Consider the following 27815-nt stretch of genomic DNA (forward strand, 5'->3'; position numbering starts at 1 on the left):
CGGAAATACATCATGGTTACCGCTGAAAAGCAGTGGTGGTCGCGATTTATAGTGGGAAGAAGCTTTGTTTTCGGGTGGGAAAAGTGACAATTTGAGCGATTTACTTTTCTCTCTTGACTTGGGGTGAGTGATTTTTATTTCTTAACACACATATGTCAGTAAAAAGTGGATAATGAGTGTTAGAAGCTGTTACTGCTGTGCTGATGGTTTACAAAACAAACGTGTCCGCCAACTGTCTGGAGGGAATTCCCTGAAAGTGAAATCCGCGTTGCTGTCCCAGTGCCACCGGAGTGATTAGTGGTGGAAATAAGATTGTGAAACAGACAGTTACTGTATTATCCGTCTCCAAGATTATCTCACGGCTAAATAACGGAGTACCGTCACAGCTAGAGCAGAAGAATAGATGTAGAGAAAGGGAGAACACAACCAAACAGAGATGTTGGATGATCTGAAGTGAGATTTGTCCTTAATCCAAGCTTTGACATTTCACAACTGGACTATTTTAGAAACGTCGATTCGTTTACTACTAATTTAGGTATCTGAAGGAGTCTAACCTACTACATGTTTCTAAGTAGTAGGTATTTGTTTGATCTCTGCCTGATATGGAGGGAAGATCTGAGCAAATCTTTCTAAAAGGTAAAAAAAAAAAAAAACCCTTCTAAACAATTCAATTAACTTAACTGTTGTTTCACAGCGTCTCCCTGTCCTCTGTAACAGGATATAAGAAGAGAAAGAGATTTTACAAAATGAAGATTTCAACATGCATCTTCTAAGAACATCAAACACATCTTGGACTACCTGTTACCATCAACACTCGTTTTCACTGAGGACAACCTACAATCTAGCATGCTGTTTCTTGACAGGGGTTTCAAATGTTGTGAAGATTATCTTAAGTAAAAGGAACCAGTTGTGGATTCACTACTACTACCTACTTCTAGATGACTGCCTTGCACTGCACTGAAGTATGTAGGACTTGAAAACCACCATCACCACCTGCGTTAAGTTGTTATAAGGAACCAGAGAAGAAACCAAGAACTTTAGAGCTTGTTTGTTTGCAAGATCAGCCCGTGAAGATGCTCCAGACCGGCAACTACTCTCTTGTGTTATTGATCCAGCTATCACTGCTGGTCTATGACCTTTTTGTGAACTCCTTCAGTGAACTTCTAAGAGGAGCACCTGTCATCCAACTTGTGCTTTTCATGTAAGTCAGTGAATTACACATTAAGAAGATGAATTGATTTACCAGTCTCTCACTCTTTCATTTTTATTTCCATAACAGATTTTACTACTCAGCTTTCATCCTAAATCTGTTTCGTTTTCTTCACTTTACTTAATAGTATATATTTCATGTCACATGATTATAAATCAGATTTTTTAACATATCCTTAATATCATAAAAAGCAGTAAATTATAAAGTGATTGGTTAAAATATATTTATTATTAAGAATTTCAGAATTTGGATAGACAAAAACCATTTGTTGAAGCCAAACACAAAGAGTAGTTCTCAGAGATTCACATATTTACACTCAGAAAATGATCACTCTTTCAGACATTAGTTGAATAATGATTCAAATAATTGTTTCAAATCCTTTAAGTGATGAATTGAAATTATTTGGTGTTACTCTTTACTGCATCATAAAACAATACAAGGAATAAACCATTGACATCTTTCTGTGCAGCATCCAGGACATTGCCATCTTGTTCAGTGTGATTATCATCCTGCTGATGATGTTCAACACATACGTGTTCCAGGTCGGCCTAGTGTCACTACTGCTGGAAAGATTCAGGGCTCTGTTGATCTTTTCAGCACTGTACCTGACTCTGAGCATCTGCCTCCACTGCTGGGTGCTGGTATGTTTGTAGCTCCAACAAAAACCTGCGTATCACCTCAGTGCAATTAAAATCCACCATTTAAATACTGTCATCCTTGAATGGAAAATGTATAGTTGATGTTGATTCAAACAATTTGGATCTTACATAGATATATACATATATATATTGCAGAATCTAAGATGGATTCAGTCAGACCGTTTTGTTTGGACAGATGGCCTTCAAGCTCTCTTTGTTTTCCAGAGAACAGGTAAATAGTTGATTACTAGATGTTCAGGTTCCATAACAATCCACATATTTCAAATACTGTATTGTCAATCATTACTGAAGAGCTGTTTTTCTTTTTCTATCAACAGCGGCAGTATTATATTACTACTTATATAAACGGACAGCAGAATATATGGGAGACCCAAGGCTGTATGAAGACTCTCTGTGGCTGCGTGATGCCTTCTCTAGAGCACGGCAGTAAACAAAGGACAGACTGATTTCACAAGAAAAGAGAACCCCTATTCTGGATTTTGGACTCTACATATTTCCTTTTTTTTTGACACTATCACACTTGATAGAAGCTAATGATATTGTACACCTTGTGTATATATATATATATATATATATATATATATATATATATATATATATATATATATCAACCTAGTAACAGGTACAGAGGGTGAAGACAGGGCTGGTGGTTACTGGCTCTCCATAGCCAAGCAAGCAGCAGGGCACACAAGTCAGCCACCGGTGGCATGTGTGGTATTGTATTAATTAGGATTGAGTTTATTAATCTATGTGGCCTTGAAAATTCATTTGAGTTGCACACAACAATCCAACACAATGTCACAAATGTTGAGTCCAAAAATTACTAGTGTTTAAGAGGCAGGTATTGACTGTTCATTTTTATATATTTTCATGTAGAATATTTTGTACAGTATAGGATAGTTAAAAATTAGGTTTTTTTTTACTCTCAGCAAAGGATGAAATGTTTCTTATTTGCCTTATCAGATTAGTATGTGTTGTTTACATGTTTTTTTCCAAGCCAAATTTGACATTCATCGAAATCACTTGTCTTTCAGTGAGGATCTTTGAAGTGTGTTCACATGGTTTTTATTAAATAATCCTTCTGTAATCCTTGTGTAATCCTTCATCACTCAGGTAGTTAGTGTTATCCTTTAGACAAGGTGAACCAGACTGCTCTATTTTTAACAAAGATTAATCAGGGATTGAGGTTTTAGGTACTACTAGTAAACACTACAAATAGAGCTCAAGTGTGTTTTTAAGTAACTATTTTTAAGCAACATACGTGTGAAGCTGTTGTGCACTTCACAGCTTATCTCTATGAGTTTAGTAATGAAGGGTTCATAGACTGATACTGGTATTAAAGAGACAAAAATACCTGAATTACTGTAGCTATTAAACAAACAAAAAAAGACACCAAGTTGTACAAATTATTCTTTACTTGTGAAAAGAAAAACAGTCCATATGATCCCAAAATCGTCAGTGCAGTCCAATCATATCTTGAAATCCAGTTCCTTGTGTGATGTTATCCGTTCTACTGGAATGTGTTGTGTCATGTGTCAGTCACCTGAATCCCAAAACTATGAAAAAAGGAGAAGGAACAATGTCAAATAAAAAGTTTCAGTATTTACACTTTCACAAGATTAATATATTTTAAATTTACCTTCATACATAGATGCCAACCCAGAGGAGTAGGAATAGCACACCAAAACCCATGAAAAGTGAAGCCACAAGGGAGATCAGCAGCTCTTTGTAAACATCTCTGGTGTATTTTGTTGAAGTGACCTCATAGCTGACAGACAATTAAGGACTAACTCGTGTAAAGGTGTAACAGCCAAAATCTGTACTCTAAAACCTAAAAGTCCTTCATAGAACTCCAATTTTAAGTTTAATATCACTCCTTTACTTATAAAGTGTAATTAATTAAATCACACATTATACTTAAAGACTTAACCAGCACAGAATTGTTACAAAATTGAACAAGTGGTGCCAGGCACAACAAACCCCACCTCTCGCACATATTGTAGCTTATTTTGGCATCGATCCAGCTGATGTCATCATGTCTATACGTGTGGTGATGTCAGTATATCATTTGCCTCTATGTGCCAAGTTTGAAGTAAACTGAAATAAAATTGATGTCTTCATAGACATTTGAAATTTCGCTCATTATAAGTAAATGGGAGAAATCATTAAAAATTTAACTTTGATCTGCTTTTCCCAAAATGTAATCACATCTATTCTGGGTCACTGGCAAACTATAAACCCAATTTGGTATGAATTCAACCAATAGTTTTGCTGCTACAGGCATTTGACCTATTATAAGTAAATTGGGGGAGAGAAGGAGTTTATAAGTTCATAAAAACTTTGAACTTTGACCTACTTTTCCCAAAATGTAATAACATCTATTCTGGGTCACTGGCAATCTATAAGCCCAATTTGGTATGAATTCAACCAATAGTTTTACTGTTAGAGTGTTAACAAACAAAAAAGAAAACAAAAACAGTGCCCCTTGCCTCCCCTTCGGTGGGCGGGGTAATCAAAGAGATACTGCTTTCTATGCCAGAAATGTGAGTTTGATTTATAAGAAGGCTTCCTTGTAGCAATCTGTAAAATCAGGTTCATATGTAGCTGAAGACACTAAAACATTGTTAAGGTAGTTACGCTCTCAGGACAGAATATCCCCCTGGATTTTAGTCAATATTTTATTGTATTCCTGCTTCCATCATTAGGACAGATTCTTCCCAGTGCTTTCTATATAATTTTGTCAGTCGGTTCTGTCACATTTAATGCTGATGACACTATAGACAAATTAAAGGAAAAGGGTAACGTAAGTGTCTAAGCAAGGTGTTGGGCAACCTCTACTGGAAGGATGAATGAACATCTTCAAAAACTACTTTATCATTTGATGTTTTGATGAGGAGCGCACTCGTTAAAAATCTTCCACAGTTGTTCAGTTAAGTTAAGATCTGGTTATTGCACACTACACACTTATTCCTTGTGCCCAGTGGGTGGTGCATAATCATCCTTAGAGACCACACCTCTCCATTCAAGTTTTTCCTTTATTTTCTCACCTGTCTGTATGACTGAATACTCAGTCATATAGACAGGTGAGTAACAGATCTAAATTACTCCTTTAACTCAATAATGCACTCAACATGTGGGGGCTAGTACTTTCCCGGGGGAAACAGCTGACTATTTAAATTCTTGTCCATAACCAACAGTAGTACAAACCGAATGAATGAAATTGGGCCACAACAAGAAAAAGTGCTGATGCGATCTTTCACGAATAATAATTGTGTCAATAGTTATTCTACAATATTAGTCTTAGCTATTACCCATTTTCTCATAAGCAGATGCCTAAAAGGATACACGAAGAACCAGGCGGTGAAGAACATGCCGATAGCCAGCAGGACTACCGTCAGATGTGGGAACACAGCCGGGTTCACCGGGCTGGTGTATCTGGTCATAGCCTCGAGTTCCTGGAGTCACAATAGAGGAAAGATACAAAGACCGTAAAATGTAGTGTGAAACATTTTCTTTCAGAGCCACTACATTGCTTTTAATACATTGAATCTAGCTACACAGTCAGTTTAGATTGAAATTATTAAATGAGTGAGCTTGTCAACAGAGGCTAACGTTAACGCTGCTCTGCTAACTGCAGAACTACAGCGAATACGAGAGATTTTATGGATAAAAGTGAAGGGTTTTACAGCGCATAGCAAAAACATTGCAACACTATTTAGAATTTTTGGATTTTCACAACAAATAAACAGTAACTTTACCATTTTGTATGAAGCACAGCTTCTGCTCCTGTAGACCAAGATAAAAAGGCCACGTACTGCCTATTACTTCCTGACTGTTTCGTGACGTACGTACATACGTTCACTCCTTTGTAAACCCTCGGTTTAGCTTTTCAGGCTCCTCCGCTCGCTTGCATATTTTTAGAAACCGCTTCGCTGTCCCTAAATCTAACCACATAAATAAACATAATGTGACAAAAAGGTCTTGATTTATTAACAGAATTTGGCTGCACAAGGATACATGCAGAGTGCACGCTTTTACCTGAAAGATTAAACTGAGGTCTAATAATGCACATTTTCAAAGTGCATCTTTGGCACCATCTAAAGGACACACTGAATATTTATAACCGTGGTTGTAATTTTTTGTCACTGCATCATAATTTTATAGATCGTACGCAGAGGCGGATCCAGAAAAAATGGAAGGGAGAGGCGTAGGGGAATGGTGGGGGCCACTGTTGGAACCAAAGTACTGTATAATAGTACATTACATATTATCTGTGGCTCCCTGTTTGTTTTTCATGCAGACCCAAATGCTGCTTGAATCTATGTTGTCTCTTCATGATTAGACTTTAGTTTAGTTCAGTCTAGTTTAGATTGAATTCCCTTTACCACATAGACTTTTGTAATAAATGACGCATGCGCAATAGAACCCCCTCCAATACAAGTGATAGTAGAGCCTTGGTAAATTAAATTTGCCCTCTTATATACATGTGGACATATAGCTCAGCATGTAATCCTCCAGTCTACAATGTAGGACACTGGGGTTTGAATCCTAGCAAGTACAATAATATAATTTTCAACATTTTACATGTTCATACAGGGGGTGTGGCACCAAGGGTGCTGGTAAGTAAATCTGCCATTGGTCGTACATATTAATTTTTAATATATACATAGCCTCCAACTTTAATCTTTTTTACTACTGCTTAAAATTTCCTCATATAACTGCAACATTACTTTTCTCCATTGCTCAGTTTTGCTGGAATTACTGTGGATTTCAAAAACAAAGATTACAAAAATGTAATGTTTCCCAAAAATTCATAAAGGCATCAAAACATTGTAAACTGAATTTGAAATGTTAAAGCCAGAATATTCATAAATTGCATATTCATAGTAACTACTTTTGGTAAAACATGAATACTATTTTAGATTTTTTAATAATGTTAATTGTGATTTAAATTGTGACTATATTGACCATAGCACTGTTGACCCTCCCATAGACATTCCAACACAACAAACAAGTCAATTACAAATTTATTTACTGCATGCATTCATAGTATTACAGCATATTCTTGACAAACGGCTTTCAACATGTAATGATAAAGTGGGCTAAAAATAAAGGTAGTGATATTAAAATACTTGACTCATAGTGTTACTGCATTTTTACCTTAGAAATAATGGTAAGAATAGAAATGTATTTCTCTGTGGATGTTCATGCTAATCAAAATTTCTGGGAGCCAATGCCTAAAAGTTAATATATATTACTGATAATACAACAACAAAAATATGAACTATAAAAACAATACAATAAAACACATCAGAGGGAGCATTGGTAGTAACAAAATGAAGCTATACAGTTACATGTAATGTATTCTACCAGAGTATATTGAAACCAGTTTGTGTGCACTGAAGAGAGAGCAGAAGCAGTTCATATATACAGTGCAAAAAGTGCTACAGTGGTTTCATTATGCAAGCTGGTGCTTTATAAATAAACTAAACTACACTATACTCACTGAAGTCATAACATTTATATGGAAAGCATTGTACAGTGTCTTTATATTATTATAAATCCCATAAACATTTATCTGATGGCTGTGTTTCCTATTTGATATTGATTAACCATGTAAAGTTTAAGATATCGAATGCAGACATTTTTGAATTTAAAGCAACAAAACTATGGTGGAAAATGGGGCCATAGAAAAGATGATGGAACATAAAGGCTGTGAACAGTTCAGATTGTTGTATTAAAATTGTTAGTCTGCAAATTCTTCATGGTGTAAATGTAGAAAATTGTTACATCTTCCAGAGAAATCAGTGAAAGAATCCAGTGTATATTTTCCATTAATCTCTCTGGTCTATTTGTCACTGTGACTCTTTTCTTGTCATCAAGCTACAATGAAGCTGCAAAATTTAATTAAACGCCTCTAAGTTGAGATACATAATTTTAGATAAATGATTGAGCATGCACCTTAAATGATATGCCATTTTTGCCTTGCCAGCATTCTGTCCAGTTAGCAAAATACAGTGTGAGCTATTCCAGTGTTGTCTTGAAATGTTGTCAATATTCAATATATTACACTTCCACAATTAGATGCTAAGACTTTTGAGCGGTACTACACTTGTGAGCAAAAGTTTCAGTGATTTTTCTATTTTTTTGTTGTGTGTTAGTTATCCAGTTTAATCACAACATCCAGTGAATCTGCTGGAATTAGTAAGACTTGAAGGTTGTCAAAAGCCCTTCCAGTGATTTAAGGGGTAATAATGATGGCTTCTCAATGCTTAAAGACTTTATATAACAATTTGATGTTTCAGTGTAGCAACTGAGATACAAATACTGCATAGTGTTTCCTTGTCTGTACTGTGTTTAGTCAGAGGCTGGGTGAGGAGACAGTAGACAGTCTAGTGGACTGCAGCAGCCTCAAACACAATGTGCCACTGTGGGGGCCCTCGATTTGCCAGTGTGCACTACTGAGGTATATTTTCAATGCAAGTTACAACCATTCACTGAGGCCTTCAGCAGTAGCAAATGATCTTATCTCCAGTGTAAGCAACTACTGAAAGTGTTTTTGTTTTCAGTTAGTAGTGGTTTCAGTGTAAAGATTCGTAGTATTAAAAAACAAAACTAAAATGTGCATAGTGTATACAGTATGTCACTTTGCCTGGTCTTCATTTAGAGGGTTGAATTCTTCATAAAAGTAAAAAAAAAAAAAAAAAAAAAAAAAAAAGTCTTAGAAGTAATTATGGCTTATATTACATAAAGAAAACAGTGATCAGTAATTAAGTGAATAATAAACTCATGAATGTTACTTTCACAATAACAGTTAACAAGAGACAACATAGATGTTGATTACAGCAATCTAAAAATGAAACTTTCAGTGACAGAAATAAAAAAAAAAAAAACACAATTAAAACTCCAGTGATCACAGCAAAAAAAGAGATGTCTTAATGCATATACATATATGTACTGAAGGGGGGGGGTGGGCAGATGAAATGATGAAGTTTGTTCCATATGAATCATCTTAAAAATAATGTACAAGAATAAGGCAAAAGCCCTATAATATCACAACAGGGTACAAATGGAACCACAAAGGGGAAGTGTAGTGTATCTAAAAGGCACTGGGACACGTCGTCTTCCCCCTCACACACAGCTGCTTTGAATGAGAAAATGGTAGTCAGTGTATGAAGTGGTCACTTTTCTCTCTCCTTCGTGGTCACAGCTCACTTCACTCTGTCGATGGGGAGCATAAGAGATGAAGATCATTAAACGGGTCAACCAAAATCACCACATGGAGTCTAAAGATGGTAATTTACTCACAGACAGGGAGACACGGAAGTGGTAGGTGACGTCCTGGAACGACATCACTGGCACTGGCCACAGGTGATGGGTGCCCTTAGAGAAAAAAAAAAAACAGTATAAAGATAATATACAGGCCATGTACATACATACCAGTGTGTTATGATTATACGTTGTATACTCAGTGCCAATGAAAACGCAACACTTGAATGTGTTTTATTGTTCCTGAGCTGCATCAATATGTTTAAGTTTCACCTGTATAAGATAATCCCAGACAATTTCTTAACAACCTGAGACGGGTTGAGCTATTGTCACGCTTGAATGAACTTGTCTGCATTCATAAGACTTGTTTTTCTCATTGCTCAGCAATGAACTGCTCAACTTAAGGAACTGTGGTCAGTTAAGGAGTGGTCATGTTCTGTATATAAAGGCAAGCTGAAAAGCACGAAAATCATTTGCAATAACTCAGCGATGCCTAGACTGACACGTGACCAAAGATGCCATGCTATGGGGCTCCTGGCGGCCGGAATCTCTGCTTGGCAGGTGGCGCGCCGTTTTGGATGCAATGCGTCCACCATAGTCAGAATGCAACAGAGGCATGAAGAAACTGGCTCCAAAGAGCTTATGGGATAAAAATCCTCATCGATTTAAAAAAATATAAGAATCTTCAAGTGTTGCGTTTTCATTGGCACTGAGTATATCACAGTTCATTATAACCTTAAGTACCTTTGTTGATGTACTCTGTCCACTGTACACCTCTGCCTCTGTGTGGTTGGGGCATAAACGTCCCTTGGTGGCTCCACATTGACGAACCCACACACTGTTTGAAGACCTGCAAAGAAATAGACCAGCTTTTTCTCTCTGTAGGTGTTAATGTGAGGAACTATGTCAATACAAGTTTCCTCAAATTATCCTCAAATTAATTATATTCAAAAAATGAAGGTTTTGAAACTGTAAAAAAAAAAAGTTTGGTTCATCATTTTGTGTTTAAAACAGGTTACCATATTAGTTTCAGGTGGGTTTTCCTCAGTAGTTTTTCAAATAAGTTTTACTGCATCATTAATTTACTGTGGCACATTGATGCATTTTACTTTATTTGAAAGACTTTAAGTGAAGCTAGCAGAGTAACGCATTAAAACTAGCAAAAATACTAATAAAATATATCATTGTCCACGTCATTTGGTGCAGTGAAGTGGAGTGTGTAGAGTTTGTACTTACGTCATGTGCAAAGTGATTTGTGAGGAGTTCCTGTTCCTAGTGAGTGACACTGTGTAGCTACAGTACAAAAACATAAAGAAAAGAAGAGGTAGGCATATCAACATACAGATACATGAATAAAAAAACTACAGCTGTGCAAAGGTTATTAAAAGCATACATATGTTTGGCAAACTAAAGAGAAAAACCTGAAGACATAAGTGGAAAATACTGCTGACAATCTGTGATAATGTACTTGAAAAAGAAGAAGACTTCTACAAATGTTTTGGAGTGTTGAAGGGCTTTTTTTCCCACAGCAAATGTTCTCACTGAATAAGGACTCATTAAATAAACATGAAATTTATGTGAATCATTCAGTAGACAGAGAAATTGCATCTAATCCAGATCTGGAAAGTTTTTAGGAGGTTTGAAATTGAGATACAGTTTTCAGTGAAACACTACAGCTGTGGCCAAAAGTTTTGGAAATGACACAAATGGATTTCTTTAAAACCTATATTGTTTTTAATTATTCAACACTGTATCTAAATCTATCTATATGTGCATGCATCTGAAACACATGGAAATTTAAAAAAGAAAAGAAAAGAAAAGAAAAAACTTGGTTTTGACCATGACTGTAAATAAGATCACATCTGCTGGAGACACACTGTAACAAGATACTGTATTCTTTAATTCCATTTGTGTAGGTCAAAGCTAAAATAAAAACTACAAAGAAATAAAGACTGGTGCACCTGTCATTTATTATGTACTGTTAATACCTGCAACTTTCAGGTGTTGCACAGCTTTGTGCTGTGATTTCTTGGTTTGTCTCCACAATATGTAGACTTGTCAGAAAGGGAGCTGGCCTTCCTCCTGTAGAAGTAAGAAAAGCACCATTTTGAATAACTGTGCCCATAACATTACCTTGTACAGTGGGCAGACAAACTGTTTGCTTTGAGCAAACAAATACTTCACTGTGTTTGCAGACTCTATATTGTGTGTATGAAGAAAGTGCTGAGAGAGAGCTTTATTTGTAGATTTACCCTTAGTGTATAGACTGCGCTGTCTGCGTGGTGCTGGCTGTTGACTCCTGGGCAGACGATTAGTCGCTCCCACTCCATCCTGGTCTGCAGACGTAGGTTTTTTGGACTTGGCAAAGTAAAAGGGTGCTGAAGTGTGACTTAGACGGTTTTTATTGTGGTTGTCCTTGTCCATCGGTCTGGACTTGGCCTTTTTAATTATTGTGCCTGATGTGGGAACTGGGCTGGCTAAATCTGGGGGGGGGGGAATGATAATTAACATCAAGGACAAATATGTGGTACAGGAACACCTCTAATTATCATGTGGCTGTCTTACCTGCAGTGGATTGGTTGTTACTCAGTGTTAGAACTGTTGCTGATTGGTTGTTAATCACTGTGGTTGAACAGCAAGCTTCAAAATTATAAAAAGGTAACAGAATAGGATCAGGTCTAGGCATATATGTAAGTTAAATGTTCCAGTTAAGGAGGTAAACATAAATAATCATTAAACATAATTGAATTTGATCCTACAGATCTGCTCACCTGGTGCTGGAGTAGTGGACAATGGCGTAAACGGACTCTTCCGTGAGATTCCCAGTGCAGTTCTGGTCCTGCCCCAGTCCACATCAGAATATAAGGCATTAGACATGTGATATTTAACATAGTGATATTAAAACATTAATCATAGCCTAATGAATTTCAAGGGTATGTTACTCATGACCTCCTTTCAGACATTTCAAAAGAAACACCCAGCTAAGCAATCAGAGATAAGACTAAGGAAGTAGACCGGAAAAGTGTAAGTAAAAGAAACAAAGGTGCAGAAGGCGTACCATGGGCAGATAGGTGGACAGAAAGTAACAGTGGCAGTGAAGAGGGGCATCCAAGAGATGTAGAGAACACACGGAGAAACATAGCTACAGAAGGCAGGAACGTATAACATTAAATAGAAGGAAGTTAAAGGAGGAAACTGGAAAAGTGATTTATTTTACTCTAAAGTTTAAGTGTCTGATACTATTAAAAGCACATACCCATCTTTTTCTGTGACGTCTCCTCTATGGTGAAGAGTGAGCACATAAAGGACGGACATAGAAATGACACTACAGGGAACAAATAAATGTCATGTCAGAACAATACACTAATAAAGTAAGTTTCTGGATTTCCCAACATATATATGTAAGCACATTTTTGTCTCCTAACCTGAAGGCCATGACAATGACAAGCGCCAGGATGGTTCCCTGCATGAACCTCTGACTGATGCATCCCTGATCTGGAGGTGAGTTCTACAATAAAGACACAAATTAGATAAAGCTTTCCATCCCCCACTCTAGAAAAAAAATCTCTCTTTTTTAAATACATTAGCATTACCACAGACCTTACTCCCAGGTTTGACTGTCTTCTTCTTGAGTGGACCGCTTCCTGTTCTGCTGAAATAACTCCCTGATTGACTGCAAAGAGAAAATGAAAGATACAGTGAAAAATACATTTAACTGATGGTATACCAGTCAGCCTAATCTAATTTTGTGGCCTTTTCTGGTCATTTGTCTCACCTGACAGTGCCTCCACTCACAGTGCTCTTCATGCTGTCAAGACGGCGGAGCTTGGCCAGTTTGCGGCTCCAGCGCTCCAGTTCGTCTATACGAGTCTCTAGGTTGTCTGTAAGCTTACATAGCTCCTTCACAGCTCCCACATTCTCCATGAAGATACGTTCCTTTTAGAAACAGAAGGAGGAATCAGAGCTGCTTATGTGTATGGACATTGTGTGTGCTCCACTTATATATGACAACATTATATATTAAAGTTTTGACTGATTTTTAAATTTATTTAGTCATTCAGTTTCGTTTTTCATTTTAGTTTTTTAGTTGGATATAAGAGTGCATAATTAGTTTCAGTTTTATTTTGATGCATTTGCCAGATTTAGCTTAGTTTAGTTAGATTTAGGATGTTTTATTTTTCAGGCATCATGAGAAAAGCTTTGATTTACATAAACTGAAAAATTGTTGGATGGAAGAATGCATGAATTCCAATGACACCTGATTTTATAGGTCCTATATTTGCAAAGTCGTTTTATTTTACGAACCATTATCATCCATCATTATAATTAATTCCTGCAATTTAATTTAATTATTGTTCTATTTTGTTCATTTCTATGTACTTTTCCCATTAACCATTGTTTTTGCAGTTTTCAGTTCAGATCATTTTTTACACTGCAAATCTTCATCTTTAACTATAATAACTTTGATGTATTTTTGTGTTTATTACCTTGTTTACAACTAACAGGTTGGGAATGGTTTCTCCATTAGCACAGATCACATCACCACCTTCCTTCACTGCTTCAGGCAAGATTTGCTGAACTTCTTGGGCAATCACTCCTGTTGGACAAGATTACAGGTGATCAGTCAAAAAGAGCAGCAAAGGTAGTGTCACATATAGCAACAAAGGAAACACAGACAGCAAGACAGATTCAATATTAAGACATCAAGATGATAATATGATATACAGCGTACAAAGAAATGAGATGATGGAGCTAAACATTTAATGTTGAACTGAGGTTATTTATGAGGTTGCTCTGTTTATTACCAGTCTCTGCAGTGTTTTCTATGCCCACGGTGGCAGCAAACTCAGGCTTGTATTGATAATGGACCAGCCTCATCTGAGAAATCCGTTTCAAATTGTCTGTTGTGTCCACCTACACACAGACAGAGTGACAGTGACACCCATGTAGATGCTAGTGGTATGACAATATGATGCAATGAAAATGCTTCCACCAGGAATTATGGGTAGACAAAAGACTCACTCAAAGTTAAATTACAGTCAGGAAGCTGAGCTTAATATGGACATTTGGATGATTCATGATGACAAGAACAGGAGTCATATGGATTGACAATACAGATGGGCCACACAAACCCCAGCATACACCCATGTATATACAAACTGAGGGTAACCCTGACCTCCTGAACATTTTCTTTGGCCCTGATGTCCGAAGGATGCACCACTGAGCCCATGACTTTCAGGTTGCCATGAACCACCAGAGCCTCATCTGGTCGGTCAGTGTTGATGCCAACTCTCCCATGGTGGTAGACGGAGTCTGGGACCTGGCCACGCTGCCACAATACCTCATTGTCACTCTCAAATTGGCCTGGGTTGGATGCCTGAAGTGACGAAAAAAGGGAGAAGGTACAAACGTACTGTTGTTCAGGTATTAAATTAATATGAGCAAAAAAAATACAGCTTTGTTTTAATACAGGTACAAGACGCCAAGGGTAGGCTCTGTATTACAGTTTAAAACATTGTCAATGTCAAACATTGTGAATCCTTGATTTAACCCATAAAGACCCAGTGCTACTTTTGTGGTAGTACCTAAATAAATTTTGCTCTCTATTTAAACTTTCCTAAATGATTTGTTACCATTTATTACAATATTATCCTCCATATTTTGCATTTTCGCTGTAAATCATGTATTTTCCAGTATTTAATTACTTATATTAAATTTAGAACTTTTTCAGTAAAATCTATCATTAACTTAACATAAACCCAGTGTGTCCATCCACTGTCACTGATCCAACTCCATGAGTTTTACTGGTGAATTAATGTTGTAGAAGATGACAGTGTTTCCACGGTAACTACGGAGCCTCTGAACATCCAAGTGGGTCATATCTGATGACCATGAAAAGATGACAAACAGTATTTTACACCAATTATTTACATGGATTGATAGGATTCATGGTTCAACAGGTACTTTTGGTCACCAGTGAATGCTTGGGTCTTTATGGGTCAATACAAAGAATTTTGTGTGCATGTGCTTTCATTGCTCATGTAATTATCTAGGACTATACATTGTAATTCCATACTCTGGGTAAATAAGAAATATGAGGCTTTGCACTCAAAGCTATTATGGTACTTGTTGAGCATGCAGAGGATCATTGCAATACAAAATAAAATTATTTAGACGCGTATCTTAGCTGAAAGGACATTATAAACAACATTAGCTAAAAAGTGTTAATACTGGAAAGTGGAAAGTTACATTACATAATCCCAAACAATCAATTCTGTTTCAGAATTGGCTTTGAAAGGTTCAGGATGATTTGAAACAGGAAGTGGTATCATGAGAATTTTTCAACCCATGAATCTGTTAAGAAACTTTAGTATTAGCATCATTATTGATGTTTCATGACTGTACAGTCTTATCATTAAGTTTATAGCTAAACTACTGTGATTTAAAGAGGTGTAGTACCTCTTTAAAGAAATCAAAAACAAGAAATGAAAAACACTTTGGGTTAACACAGTGAATTTCATTTGAAGAAAAATGTATTCAATAGCTCAAAAGAAAAGTGCCACATTCACACTGAATATGATTGTTGTAGGAGGCAGACAGACATGGCCAGACGTTACCCTGACGATGATCCTCTCAGATACATGAGCAGCCACAGTGTAGCTCTGACTGTGGGACTGAGCTTGCAGCGCCACCACAAGCATGAAATACCTGCAAGAAGAAAACCATCAGAAGCAGGTGGGGGTACTGATTAAGACAAACAAACCTGCATGAATACTTAACAGATTTGTTTTGGTATGATGGGATATCTTTTACCTCTGGTCAGGGTTTGGTTTGCCCTTCTTCCTCATATTATTTGCTGTGGTTTCACTGAAGTGGAGTCGTCCCACTGTGACTTTGGTGACCTGCTCTGGGGGCAAAGTAACCCTGAGAGAGACAAATCATAAAGACATCATGCAAAAAAATTACATCCTTACATATCAGCTACATCTTTATACTGATTCTTCATTAATGAAAAACTCACAGCACTGGCTTAAAGGGTCTCTTGCTGCGGTCAGACTGTGATTGCTCAACACTGATCGACTGGTTCATAGCCTCCACCTTGCAATGCAGAGATAAATAATAATATATTACACTAAATGTACTGCTGAGCCAACAAACAGTATGGTAATTTATAAATTATATTCACCATATTGCTTTAACTCACCTTCACTCCATTGAGCTTCAGATAGAAACAATCAATGGGTTGCAGGCCATCACTCGTTTTGATGTATTTAGGATCACCCAGCATGCCTATGTATACTGTGACCTGGAAATGGTTTTTCTTCTGGCAAACAAACGCATCATCAGCTAAGGAGAAGTTGAACCCTTTGTCTGCATCAACACGGTAGGTTGGCATTGGACTAAGGACAAGAAAAGAAAAGTATTAATGTAAAAAAAGTGCACCCCACAGAGGAATTACATCATTGGGATTTTGGTCCCATTTGTCACTAGGTGAACACTGATTTTACATATTTTATTTCCTCACGCAGCTGGAGAACAAGTAATAATGCAATTAATACAGCAGGAAAGAACAATTTCGCTCACGAGGTAGTTTGACTAGACTGATACCTACATAATAGAAACTTGTTTAGATGGGGTCAAATATTTATTATGTTATTATTCATATTTATTTATGAGAAGCTGTCAGAGATCACTGTAGAGACCTTTGGACATCTCAGTACATTGTTTTACTTTACTGAGGATAAAATTTTGGAAAGACTTACTCCAACTTAAAATCAATGAAACACCCTGTCCTATTAAACCGCAAACAGTTGTGATGATAACATATCTGGAAGTCTTGTGAGTTCATTTTAACCTTCCTCCCTAGTTATACTTCTTTTTTTATTGGGCATTGCAAAAGCCTAGAAGGGTTACACTAATTTTCCCTTTACCCCCTCCTTATGTTGTCTTTCGAAGCCGAAACCCTGCACTCGTCACGGTCCCCGCACAGCTCACCTCGGAGGAATTTTAGACCTCTGCAACCCTGCTATTCCATTCCCACTCCCCTTTTATACTTTGTTGATTATCCATTTAACCAATTATAACTCCTTTCTTTCTATATCTCATAGAGTGCTTTTAGTTCTTCTTTGTTCCAAAATAAAGACCGCAAGATTAATGAGTACGCTGAAATAAATTCCACCCACAGCTCTTTGCAGTTTGCGTCATAAAGTGGGGTCCACTTGTTCTGCTGGTGAGGTTGCCATTTGATGCACTGATAGTTTGGATCCAAGTAGGCGTTGTCTGCATCCTGCATTAAACCTGTTACATAAACAGTGAGAAATAAACAGTTAATGGCTCAGACTGAGGACTGATAAGAATATCCACATCTGTTCTGTAGAAGTCTTGAACGTGTGAGCGTTAAAGACTAGGTAAGACCAGGTGAGCGCGAGGTAGATGAGGTGAAGGAAAGACAGGAGGAGAAGGATGCCTGCCTACCTGGTTCTTGTTTGATGAGACCTGTGAGGATTTGGAATTGAGGGTGCTGTTGGAGAGTCAGAGTGTTTCCTCTTCTTGGCCTGTGAACAGGGATCCCCGCTGTGTCACAAAATAAAACACAGTCAGCAGTTGCACATGTGACTTACTACTCTTATTCCCTGCAAAGTGGACACACAACCCTCCCTCCCTTCCTCTCTCTTGTATGACTTCATGACTTACTCCTGCCCCTGAGGATGCTGCAGTAGCTGATGGAGCATCTGAGTCTGCTGCATGTCTCCACTTCCACTTGTAGCTGGACCAATAGGATACTGTGAGATCATGGGCTCAGGCTTCAGATACATGTCCCGATGCATGCTGGGATAGTGCCCATGCGGTGGGAGGGGCGGCGTTGGAGTCATGTGACACATGTTCTCTGGTGTCATGGTCCTGATCATGTGAGGATCTAAAAGACATTTACATAACAATTAATTTTTTCTTAAATATAAAAACATATGAGCCCACACTGAATGCTACTTTTCGTTGCTCATAATAATGAATCCATATGGTTTGCATTTCATTTTGTGAGACTGCGCTGAGTTCTACTCTCCTCCAACCTTGTCCAAAGGTATTTTCCATTGTTTCAGACTGGAGGACTGCCCATCAGATAACACTTTCCACACCTTTTTACTAATGGACACAACGTACACAGGTGTGTGAGCAGCAAGACCTAAATTATGATTTTGAAAACTATTTTGGTTCACTTTTTTGCTAAAATGTTAAAATACATCACAGATATATCTCCTGTCAGTCTCTGTACAGCAAATGCAAAAAAAAAAAAGCCTAGGTTATTTTATTTTGCTCTTATACTTTATATATTAGTTAATGCCCTGTTTTTTTTTTTTTTTTACTTTGTTGAAATACAATAAAGTGATGAGTAACCAATATTGATTTAAGGAAAAAGAACGTTACTCACCATTCACCTGCTGCGGAGAGTACGGCTCTGAGCTGGAGTCTGGGGGGGACTCAGGTAGTGTCCTAAAAAAACAGAAAAATTTAGGTTACATTTTAACAAATAAAGGTATATCAGAGTAAAGAATTGAAAGGAATCCTTGAAAGCACCATGTTTAAAGTTGGTGAGCCCTTTCTTCTACGTTCTTTCTAAAGTGCCATCATATTTCCTGAAGAAAAACTCCTTTGGGATTTGTGTTAGTGTAGACGTTCTTTGCACAAGATTGTGTGCGTCAGGATTTTTTTCAGGATGTAATTTGACTCTTGGCTCTGTCTGTTATCAGTCTCCCTCCCACTCATGAAAAGCTAATGCTTTATTTGTACAAAAGTTGTTTAATCAAGTATTGATTGCATAATGGGCCCTTTAGGAGGGTGTGTGTCTGGTTTCCTTGCATGCAAAAAATATTGCAACTTCTGTTACAAATTTAATTGAATGTCTCCCCAACATCTTTATGTCACTTTTACACATTTGCTAGGTTGTGTTTTATCTTTCTGGTACTTGCATATGAGTACTCCTTTGTATTGGTCTCACCCTGGAGCGTAGTGGCCTCTGTGTTCAGGTTTGACGTGAGCCTGCTGCTGATGCTGGTGTTGTTGTTGATGTTGCTGCTGTTGTCCCAAGCAGGGGTAGTTGTGTCGGAGGCCCAGAGATGGACCTGGGGGGTAGGCGTTCTGACAGTTAGGGGGCCCAGATGGAGGGGCTCCTTGCCGGAGTGGAATAGGGGGACTCACACCACACACCAACCCCACAGAGGAAGGCACTCCTGTCTGGGGAGATGAGTAATTTGGTCCTGGGGTGCTGTGGACCTCTGAGAAACAGCTGGGAAAAAAAGAACGAAAAAAGGGATTAGCCTATTAGCCTTATCAGAAAAGACAAATTCTTCTGTAACGACATGATCTGATTTGGTTGGTGCGTGTTGTTTTGACGTTGCTGGGTTGGCTTCGAGTCCCTACTGACATGTCAGTGCTATCGTCCTCCTTGCTGATGTACTCTTCCAGAATACTGGTGTCGATGTTGGCTGGCTCCAGAGAACTGGTAATATCATGACCTGTGGGAGAGGGAGGGTTGGGATCACAGAAGGGAGACGGAGAGCATCTGGGAATTAGCAATGGGAATCTTTCAGCAACTCTATACTCTGCCACATCAGCTTTAGTTTCAACATAAACTTATGTTGTAACAATTCCCTGCAACTTATCAAAGAACCTGAAACAAACTCTACTTGCTTCCCTAATCTTTCTTTATTCCAGTTAACTTGATTAGTCTACATCAATACTTTTAATTATTTTCCATGATCTTCTCCTGGGCATGTGATTAGAAGGCCACGTGAAAAGGAAACCTCATATTAAGGTTATGAATGACCAACATTTTAAGTATGTGTTAGTAGGTAAGATTACAGAATGTGTCTGGTGATTCAGTGTCCTTAAATGGTTACACAGTCCACATCTTTTACCTCAACTATTCTTTCAAAAAAGTTAATATAAAACAGTACTTACTTTTTTATATTAACTTTGTGGGCTATGTGATTATAAAGATAAACACAATGTAAAAGCTGGATGAATTAAAATTTTAACATAATGATATAACGTAAAAAAAAAAATCTCATTAGATTTTCCTGTCGTCCCCTCATTTCACCCCAGGGTCATTTTCACCCTTTGATAGCCAAAGCCTCATAAATCCCAAACACATGACCCCACTTAATCTTCAAAACACCAAAATGTAGAACAAGCACTTTCTTATGCATATATTTAGAAAAGAGTAAATCACTTTATATAAGCTAAGCTTCAGTGTTGCTTCTCTGTCACTAGTTGTCCTGAACCGGAGATGGAGATTTGGTTGGACCTAGTGGAAGAAGAGTGGGGGAGTGGGACAGAGTGGGTGAAGTAGAGGATAAGGACCTGGTATACAGTGGGTGGGCAAATCATCCGCCCCCCCGTCACCCCCCACCCCACCCCCCCATTCCTTCTCTTGGTTTTACACATACATAAACACACACACACTCTCTCTCTGATAGATTAAGCAGCTACTCAGTTGGGAATGTGAGGAATTCTGTTAGCATTAGGAAAAAATCCCTTTTTCCCTCTTTTTGTCATCCACTAACGCTGCTCTCTCCATCTGAAACCCAACAGAAACATCAACGTCACAGTAACACACATTACCATTCAACACAACAACATCTACAACCATCAATCACAAAATTCCTAACCAGTTTGACCAAGATTACCACAAGGTTTATTGTTTAACTAAATAAATCTTCAATTTGAACATGTTTACACTGACTAGTATTCTTTACTGGATAGAAACAGATGGTTAATGTCTCTTAATACATGCCAGCGCAAAGGGAGAAAAGCAGGATAGTTCCCTTTAAATAAGCTCCAGATGTGCACCCCACCCAAAAAGGCAGTAAATTTAAGCTGGCAGGCCTGATAACGAAAAATAGAGAGATGGAGGGATAGGGGAGGGTAGGTTGACAGAGAGTGAGGAGGGCTGGGGTAAGAAAGACAGAAAATGTCCAAGGATGGAATAACTGAGGAAAGAACTGACAAAGATACTGGAGGAGCAAATGTGAAACAGAGGTAGAATCAAGACGATTTTTTGGGTCAAAGAGAAGTAAGACTGTGGCCCATTCACATTTGATTTACTATATTTACAGATAATATAACATTTGACCCTGTATGCCCAAGTCACAAATGTAGAATTAGATATATGGAAAACGCAGCAGAATTTTGAAGAAGTACATCATATTAGTAATGTGCGGTTCATTACTGACAGCCATTAGATTAAATTAGATTAAATTAAATGTACAACATTACAGCACTATGTTAAGGCTGGAACAATAGTTAGAGGAAATATAGTATCAGAGAAATAAAATATATCATGAATACCAAATCCAGAGTGGCAATCTGTTGGGAAATTAAAACTGCAGGGAGGGAGGGCTGTGCAAAGAAAGTGGACAAATCCTAAACAACATACAAGTCAGAAACAAAACAACTTGAAATTATATTTGTTGTAAAACGGGAGACAAGTTTAAAATCTCAGTGTGGAGACTGTGAACCTACTTTTTAGTGACACTGCTTTATTTAGATTCTTCTAAGTTTGGTGCTTTGGTGTAAGATGATAATGAAGAGCTGATCTAAAATCTATTTCTTTTACCTGTTGTGGAGCTTTGACACAATAAATAGTGGTTAAGAAATAATATCATTTTATTTTCTCAAGTTATTGTAACCACAAATGTACAGAATAAGTGAAGTTTGAGTTGCTGTGAACTGGATGTGTAAATTTCCCTGTCCGCTATGTTTTCTCCATCCAGCTGTGTTTAACAAGGAACAGTGAAATGATTGTCAGTCTAACTTCGATACAGACTGGCCTTTTGAGAGATTAGGGGCTGAGAGGGCAGTGTGTGTGTGTATGTGCGCATTAATACACACACGTGTGTGTGTGTGTGTGTGTGTGTGTGTGTGTAGGTGTGTGTGCGTGTGTGTGTGTGTGTGTGTTTGTGTATATGTTTGTGTATGAGAGTGTGTGTTATGCCACCATTTCAATGCCTGGGTTGTCAGCAGAGTAATAATCTAAAATGAACACAAACAGAAGACCAATTGTTTGAATTAAATGTGGTTTAACTTGTATTTTTCAATCAAGTTTAGATTTTTCTTTTTAAATGACAGAGTAAAATCTCATCTACTTCTCAGAGAGTTAAAATGTTATCCAAACCGAGTACTTTAAAGTAACACAAAAATTGAAGTCACACAAGTTTTTGCCTCCAATTGAGATTTTCTGTGTACATATGTGTGTGTTAATAATTAGACACAGACTAACTCACTAAGGAGGAACAAAGTCCATCTGATTATCAAACAGTGAGACCAGAATGAACTTTCCTGCACACCCACAACACTCAGACACATACAGTACACACAGTAGATAGATACTTTTACGATTGAACACACATACCTTTTACCAGTTACACAAAAAATCAACGATTATAAAAGTGTGAGAAGATTGAAGTTGCTGAAACATTTGGCATACTATACTGAAGTTGCTTCCCACAATAATAATATAATACTAATCTACCAGTTTGGTGGAACTTCTTCAAAGAAACCTGGATTTAACTATATTCTCATTTTATCTGTCTTGTCTTTACTATGTATTTAAGTTGAATCCTGACAAAAACAGTTGAAAACAACATATTATATTTTAGCAATGTCCTTACGTAATAATTTGCAAATACTTCCTGTCTTAGAAAATGCTGCATAGTCAAGGAACGCAAGCATCGCATTAACAGAATACAAATAACACAAAGTTAAAGACAAAAATTAAAAATCATAAGCGGAAATTGGAAGGAAATGTTAGCAGCATATTCTTGATATTTAGAACTCTATCTGTTTACAAGGCACAGACAATGGTAACAAAGATCCATTTAGAAACAAGTACAAAGAGAAAGCCCCTCATCAGGTAGAGTCTGACAAACTACAAATAGAGTGAAGAAGAGCAGACAGACGGGCAGAGTACCTGCACGTAGCCAAAGCATGTTGATATCCTTGAGATGAAAGCACCTGAAATAAAAGATGAGAAAGACAATTCCTCTCTATTTTTCACATGTTTCCTTACTGAGGCTAAAAGACTTTCTTCTGCAGACCTGAGAGTTGCAGATCAGGGTTACAAGTTTGAGTGTGTGTGTGTGTCTGAGTGTGCATACCTATGTGCAAATGCATATTGTGTATATGTGTGTGTCAGTGTGTGAGAAAGGCTGTGAGAGTGTTATAATGAGGATTATTCCCCCAGTCATGAGAAAGGGCTGTACCAGGCTACCACACACAGCCCTTGTCGCACACAAGCACTGGTCGCACCGACAGACCTGGCTCAGGAGATTACAGGAGTGACAAGGCCGGGGCTGGGACATGAAGTAAGGCTGGAAAAAAAACGAAACACTGCAAATGTGAGGTCGACTTTTAGAGCTAGGTCGAGAGTGAATAACAAAGCATGGCTGAAAAAGACACAAAGAGCGAAGATGAAGAAGGGAGGGGGGGACTACAGAAAGCACAAAAAAAAAAAAAAAAAAAAAAACCGCAAGGAAAAATCTAAATAAGATGTTTAGGACTCAGAATCAAGGAAACACCAGAGTAGGTTCATGGAGTGAATTAATAGAAAAAGAGGTCAACCAACAGCTGATATAAAAAATAGTTGAGGCTGATATCATCCCTATCCCTCCTCCGAAAAATGTTGATGCTGAAAATACATTATGCACATCTGAAATTAGTAATAAACAGCAAAACAAATGAACCTGAATCAATGAAAATCAAACTTGAAGTAATTAATCCATAAACTGATACAGGAAATAAACAAACTACTTTCCCCCCGGAATTTCCAGTTTAGAAGCCTGCGATAAACCAGTATCAGCACTGTGTTCTGCCTCTACCAACAGTCAACTGAAAAGAGTAATTGATCTGTCTCCAGAACAAAACACCAATAAGTATTATGGTTTTGCTTATATACAAATGTATAATAGCTCATTTAATATGGATGTCAGAATTAATAACACACGTAACAGGTCATATACAGTCCCCCTCAACTATAAACAACTTTCTCTGAATGAGGATTACTCAGTTGGCAGCAAACAGGGATGGGAGTGAGAAACAACAATGACAAATAAAATCTACTTGTAAGAACTTTATGCCTGGCTGCTCAAAAACAATACTCTCCATACACTAATTCAACTTTACACCAGTAAATCAGAGGACTGAGCCAAACTCTGGCCTGTTTCACTCAGGTTCTTGAAGATCCCATTCGTGATTCATACTTAACGTGGGAGTACAGCAAGACTTAATAGGAATTTTGAAATAATGCAGTAATGCTAGTGACGAATTGTTCTTTTTTTTTTTTTGAAGCAGGTTGGGGCAACATTGTGATAAATCAACCTGAGGGTTCAGATACGTAGAGTGTGAATATGTCTGAAACTATTTTTGGCAGTTGCAGTTCTACCAAACTGTTATTATGCCCTTTGAGGAAGTTACGTGATGACTACACCAAAAACTGCCGATGACAAAGCTCCAAAATTCTGGAGCAGATCCATGAAAAATTCTTTTTCAGTTTCTTTAACCCCGCCACACAAGACCCATTTAGAATGGTAAACAAATACATAAAATAAGCAATAGGACAAAATGTCAAAAAAGAGGAAATTTAGTAGCAGTAGTTTTAGGTTTATTAAAACATAATAGATGAAGAGTGGAGGTCCAGGCTTTCTATTATTTTTGTTATTTTTTTCTTTCTTGTAACAACAGTCCTCTGGTTTATTACAAAGCCAGAAGCAGCTCTGAGTGCCCGTTATCCTTCACTAATCTCTAAAATCTTATACAAGAAGATTTTAATCCCAGCAAAAGTTTGGCTGATTTAGGAAGAGACACTAGTTCAAGTAACTCAACACAAAAGCCATAAGTGCCAGTGTCTATTATGTGTGCATGCGTGAATACGAGTGAGTGACTGTTTGTTGTCTAAGTGAGTCAGAGAGGAGAAGGTCAAGTTTTGGGGAGGGGGTTGGTGGTTTAGCTGGGTTTCTCTCAACAGGCCAGTCTGACTCTGCGCTATCTCACCTCCTCACCCTGTCTGCTCACTGTCACTCTAATGGAGTCAGAGAGGGTGAGAGCCAAATACTGAGGAGAAACACCAGTCTCACCTTGTTGTGTTTTAACAGCCACCAGGGCTATGCCAGGAATGTACACTGTGCATTAGTGTGAATGTATACATATTTCACTAATCCTATTAAAACACAGTTTGCCAGTGCCAAAATCCATTACAGAGAAAAGTGTTTTTTATGTGTGTGTAATGTTTGTCGCCAATTTAAAGTCAATTATTTCAATGCCTCTATCCATGATGTGAAAATCTGTTACTCCCCATAGTTTGACACACTGAAAGATATAAATCGAATGTGTTCAGCCGCAAATTACTCTACTACAGCACAAAGCATCTGAGGCAGCACCCTGTACTTCTTGTGGACAAGTTGACATTTTAGCAGAGTGGCTGAAATAAAGCCAAAGTCAGAAGATCTCTCTTACTCCCAATGCAAGAATGTAAACACACTAAATTCCTGTCAGAATGGCAGGGAACCTCTGACAGTCATGGATGGCTGTGTATATTTAAGTCAACACTGTGTATATTAAAATAAAGTGTTAAGCCTCTCAACAGATAGCTTATTATACATAAAAGCTTATTATATGCACTTGGCTTCTGCTGAATACCTAACAATAACAGCATAATGGTAATTCTGTTCCACGCTGCAAATCACAAGTGAAATACCTCACATAGTAACAGTGTGACTCCCTATTGTATGTAACATTTACTGCAGGAATATAAAGAAACAAGGGTCAGGAATTTTCTCAAATCAAAATTGATCCACTGAACTAATTAAAGTCCAAGTACACCCATGGTTAGGGCTAGACAGTTAGATTGTAAGAATAAAATAGAAGAGATGCCAGTAAACTCCTTCATCAAATGTAAAAAATAACCTTTTAAGTTAAATTTCAACGACTTTAACTCACATTGTCATTTTTAAGGTGATTTAGAAACTCATTTTCACAGAGTTAAACATAAAATGCTTTTCTGGGCTGAATTTTGTTTTGTTTAGTGCCTCATAAAGATCCCATCCACATCACTGGTGGAAATCACATCACTCATGGCTGTCACAAGCACACACTGTGCCACAGTATACCCTTGCAAAACACACCATTTATCTTAACTTGAATTCCTACACCCTTCCAACCCGCAACCCCACCCTCTTCCACCTCGTTTTTTTCCTTAGGATTCCCCATTTTCACTTGATCTGTTACCCATCACCAGCACTTTTGCTCCTTACACCCGTTAACCCGTGCCTTCTCCCAATTTCTGCTTTTAAGACGAGAAACCAACGAAAACTTCACACACAAAATAGAATGCAATGCACGCAGTAATTTAAGAAATACTCAACCAAAGTCACAATTGAAACAGACATAATCTAGTTATTATTAGTGATGTCAACCACCTGTCATAAATGATGCATGATATTCGGTTTTTGGCACTTCAATTATATCATGCGTTCCCTGTATATTAAGTATAAATAAAAAATAACTTTATATTTTTTTCTTTGCAAATAGTCTAAAACTTTAACTACACTTCTATCATTGGTCTCTTAAATAAATTTGATAATGACCTGTGTTAACATTTATATTTATAATAACTGAGACTTTCTTACCTTCAAAAAACCTCTGTAACGCTTCTGTTTCATCTACCACGTCCATCCTAGCGGGTCCCACATAAAAAATCCATTAAAGTCTCCCCTTTTCCGAACAAAATCAATTCGGATCGGGGAAACTTTCACAGATACATAACGGAATCCAGATTAAATTCGTTGTTTTAGTTACATAAATCCACCTTTTACGGATAACTCCTTTCTCTGCTCAGGATCTTGGCACTGGATTGACGTTTTTTTTTAATGGCCAAACGCCTCCACTGATGTGAAAAACCACGTTTCAATTAAAGTCTTGGTAGATTTTTAATTAATGTGCCAACAAATATCCATAAAAGAGGAACGTTGGAGAATTTCCCTTGTTGCGCACCTTCACTCCAGTTCCCTTAAACAACATAATAATCTTTGGTTTGCCTTCGTGGGGAAAAAAATCATGAGGCTGCGTAAAAAAAACAACACAAAAATCGACGGGGAAAACACAATAAATAAGTCTTTAAAGAAGTGTGCGTAAAAGTTGATTCCCTTTCGTTGGTTCTCTTCCTCCTTAGCCTCTCCCTCTCTCACAGGATGTGTGTTCAGATCGGAGGAGAGGAGCTGAGGCAGGTGAGGGATGTGCGCCAGGCTGCTGCAAGATCCTCGGACAAGAACTTCATGTTTCTGTCAGGACGCATGTGCCGACGATGCTCAATACATGATTTAGAGAACCCTTAACTTGTGGCCTAATTTCAACTCAGCGACTCCCGCAGTTTATCACTTACACAAAGACTGTTTTATCAAATACATAAACATACATTTTAAACATATTCGAACCACAAAAACTGCTTCTACATCTCCAAAACAATGCTTCTTCCTGAAAAAAGTCTAAAAAAGAGGCTTTAAATTTAACAGATTCTGTCTTCTCATATGTCATCTATTTCATGACGCCTCCATTTTCAAGGGTTTTTCCATTTTATTAACCCCTACTGGAACTTCTTTTTTTTTTAATAACTGTGTGGGGGTTTTTTT

General features: G+C 37.6%; 3 protein-coding genes across 4 annotated transcripts; 1 reads left to right on the forward strand and 2 right to left on the reverse strand.

The window, feature by feature from the left end:
• Window positions 1-1040: 1040 nt before the first annotated feature.
• tmem138 (transmembrane protein 138) lies at window positions 1041-2421 on the forward strand. The gene is made up of 4 exons (XM_030136124.1): window positions 1041-1201; window positions 1680-1851; window positions 2005-2080; window positions 2187-2421. Exons 1-4 carry the CDS (start codon window positions 1074-1076, stop codon window positions 2297-2299), a joined length of 489 nt encoding a protein of 162 aa, XP_029991984.1. The 5' UTR covers window positions 1041-1073; the 3' UTR covers window positions 2300-2421.
• An 840-nt stretch (window positions 2422-3261) lies between these two features.
• Window positions 3262-5743, reverse strand: tmem258 (transmembrane protein 258). 2 transcript variants are annotated; one of them, XM_030136126.1, is made up of 4 exons: window positions 5628-5743; window positions 5215-5324; window positions 3509-3637; window positions 3262-3412 (listed from the first exon to the last, which is right to left on the reverse strand). In XM_030136126.1, the coding sequence occupies exons 1-3, from the start codon at window positions 5628-5630 to the stop codon at window positions 3511-3513; spliced, it is 240 nt and encodes a 79-aa protein (XP_029991986.1). In that variant the 5' UTR covers window positions 5631-5743; the 3' UTR covers window positions 3262-3412; window positions 3509-3510. The 2 variants fall into 2 exon arrangements, with proteins under 2 accessions (XP_029991986.1, XP_029991985.1); XM_030136125.1 differs by having other exon boundaries at window positions 3262-3425; window positions 5628-5742.
• A 1135-nt stretch (window positions 5744-6878) lies between these two features.
• On the reverse strand, window positions 6879-27476 carry myrf (myelin regulatory factor). The gene is given in 28 exon segments (XM_030135947.1): window positions 6879-9090; window positions 9178-9252; window positions 9883-9988; window positions 10375-10431; window positions 11127-11220; window positions 11391-11621; window positions 11704-11778; window positions 11910-11977; window positions 12197-12280; window positions 12395-12463; window positions 12564-12646; window positions 12739-12811; window positions 12914-13074; window positions 13626-13735; window positions 13944-14052; window positions 14315-14515; window positions 15756-15846; window positions 15952-16062; window positions 16160-16236; window positions 16343-16538; window positions 17322-17436; window positions 17614-17638; window positions 17640-17712; window positions 17833-18055; window positions 18566-18627; window positions 19133-19420; window positions 19559-19649; window positions 26817-27476. Coding segments are annotated over 28 exon segments (3084 nt in total). The 5' UTR covers window positions 26863-27476; the 3' UTR covers window positions 6879-9000.
• Window positions 27477-27815: the final 339 nt, after the last annotated feature.

Source organism: Sphaeramia orbicularis, chromosome 6 (assembly GCF_902148855.1).
Source record: "Sphaeramia orbicularis chromosome 6, fSphaOr1.1, whole genome shotgun sequence".
NCBI classification, from domain to species: domain Eukaryota; kingdom Metazoa; phylum Chordata; class Actinopteri; order Kurtiformes; family Apogonidae; genus Sphaeramia; species Sphaeramia orbicularis.

What these genes read in the sequence shown, in the direction of transcription:
- tmem138 (XM_030136124.1), top strand. Translation starts at nt 1,074, where the DNA reads ATGCTCCAGACCGGCAACTACTCTCTTGTGTTATTGATCCAGCTATCA. An exon ending in ATCCAACTTGTGCTTTTCAT is followed by an intron (nt 1,202 to 1,679) that starts GTAAGTCAGTGA and finishes CTTTCTGTGCAG; the next exon opens with CATCCAGGACATTGCCATCT. An exon ending in GCCTCCACTGCTGGGTGCTG is followed by an intron (nt 1,852 to 2,004) that starts GTATGTTTGTAG and finishes TATATATTGCAG; the next exon opens with AATCTAAGATGGATTCAGTC.
- tmem258 (XM_030136126.1), bottom strand. An exon ending in TTCACCGCCTGGTTCTTCGT is followed by an intron (nt 3,638 to 5,214) that starts GTATCCTTTTAG and finishes ATTGTCTGTCAG; the next exon opens with CTATGAGGTCACTTCAACAA.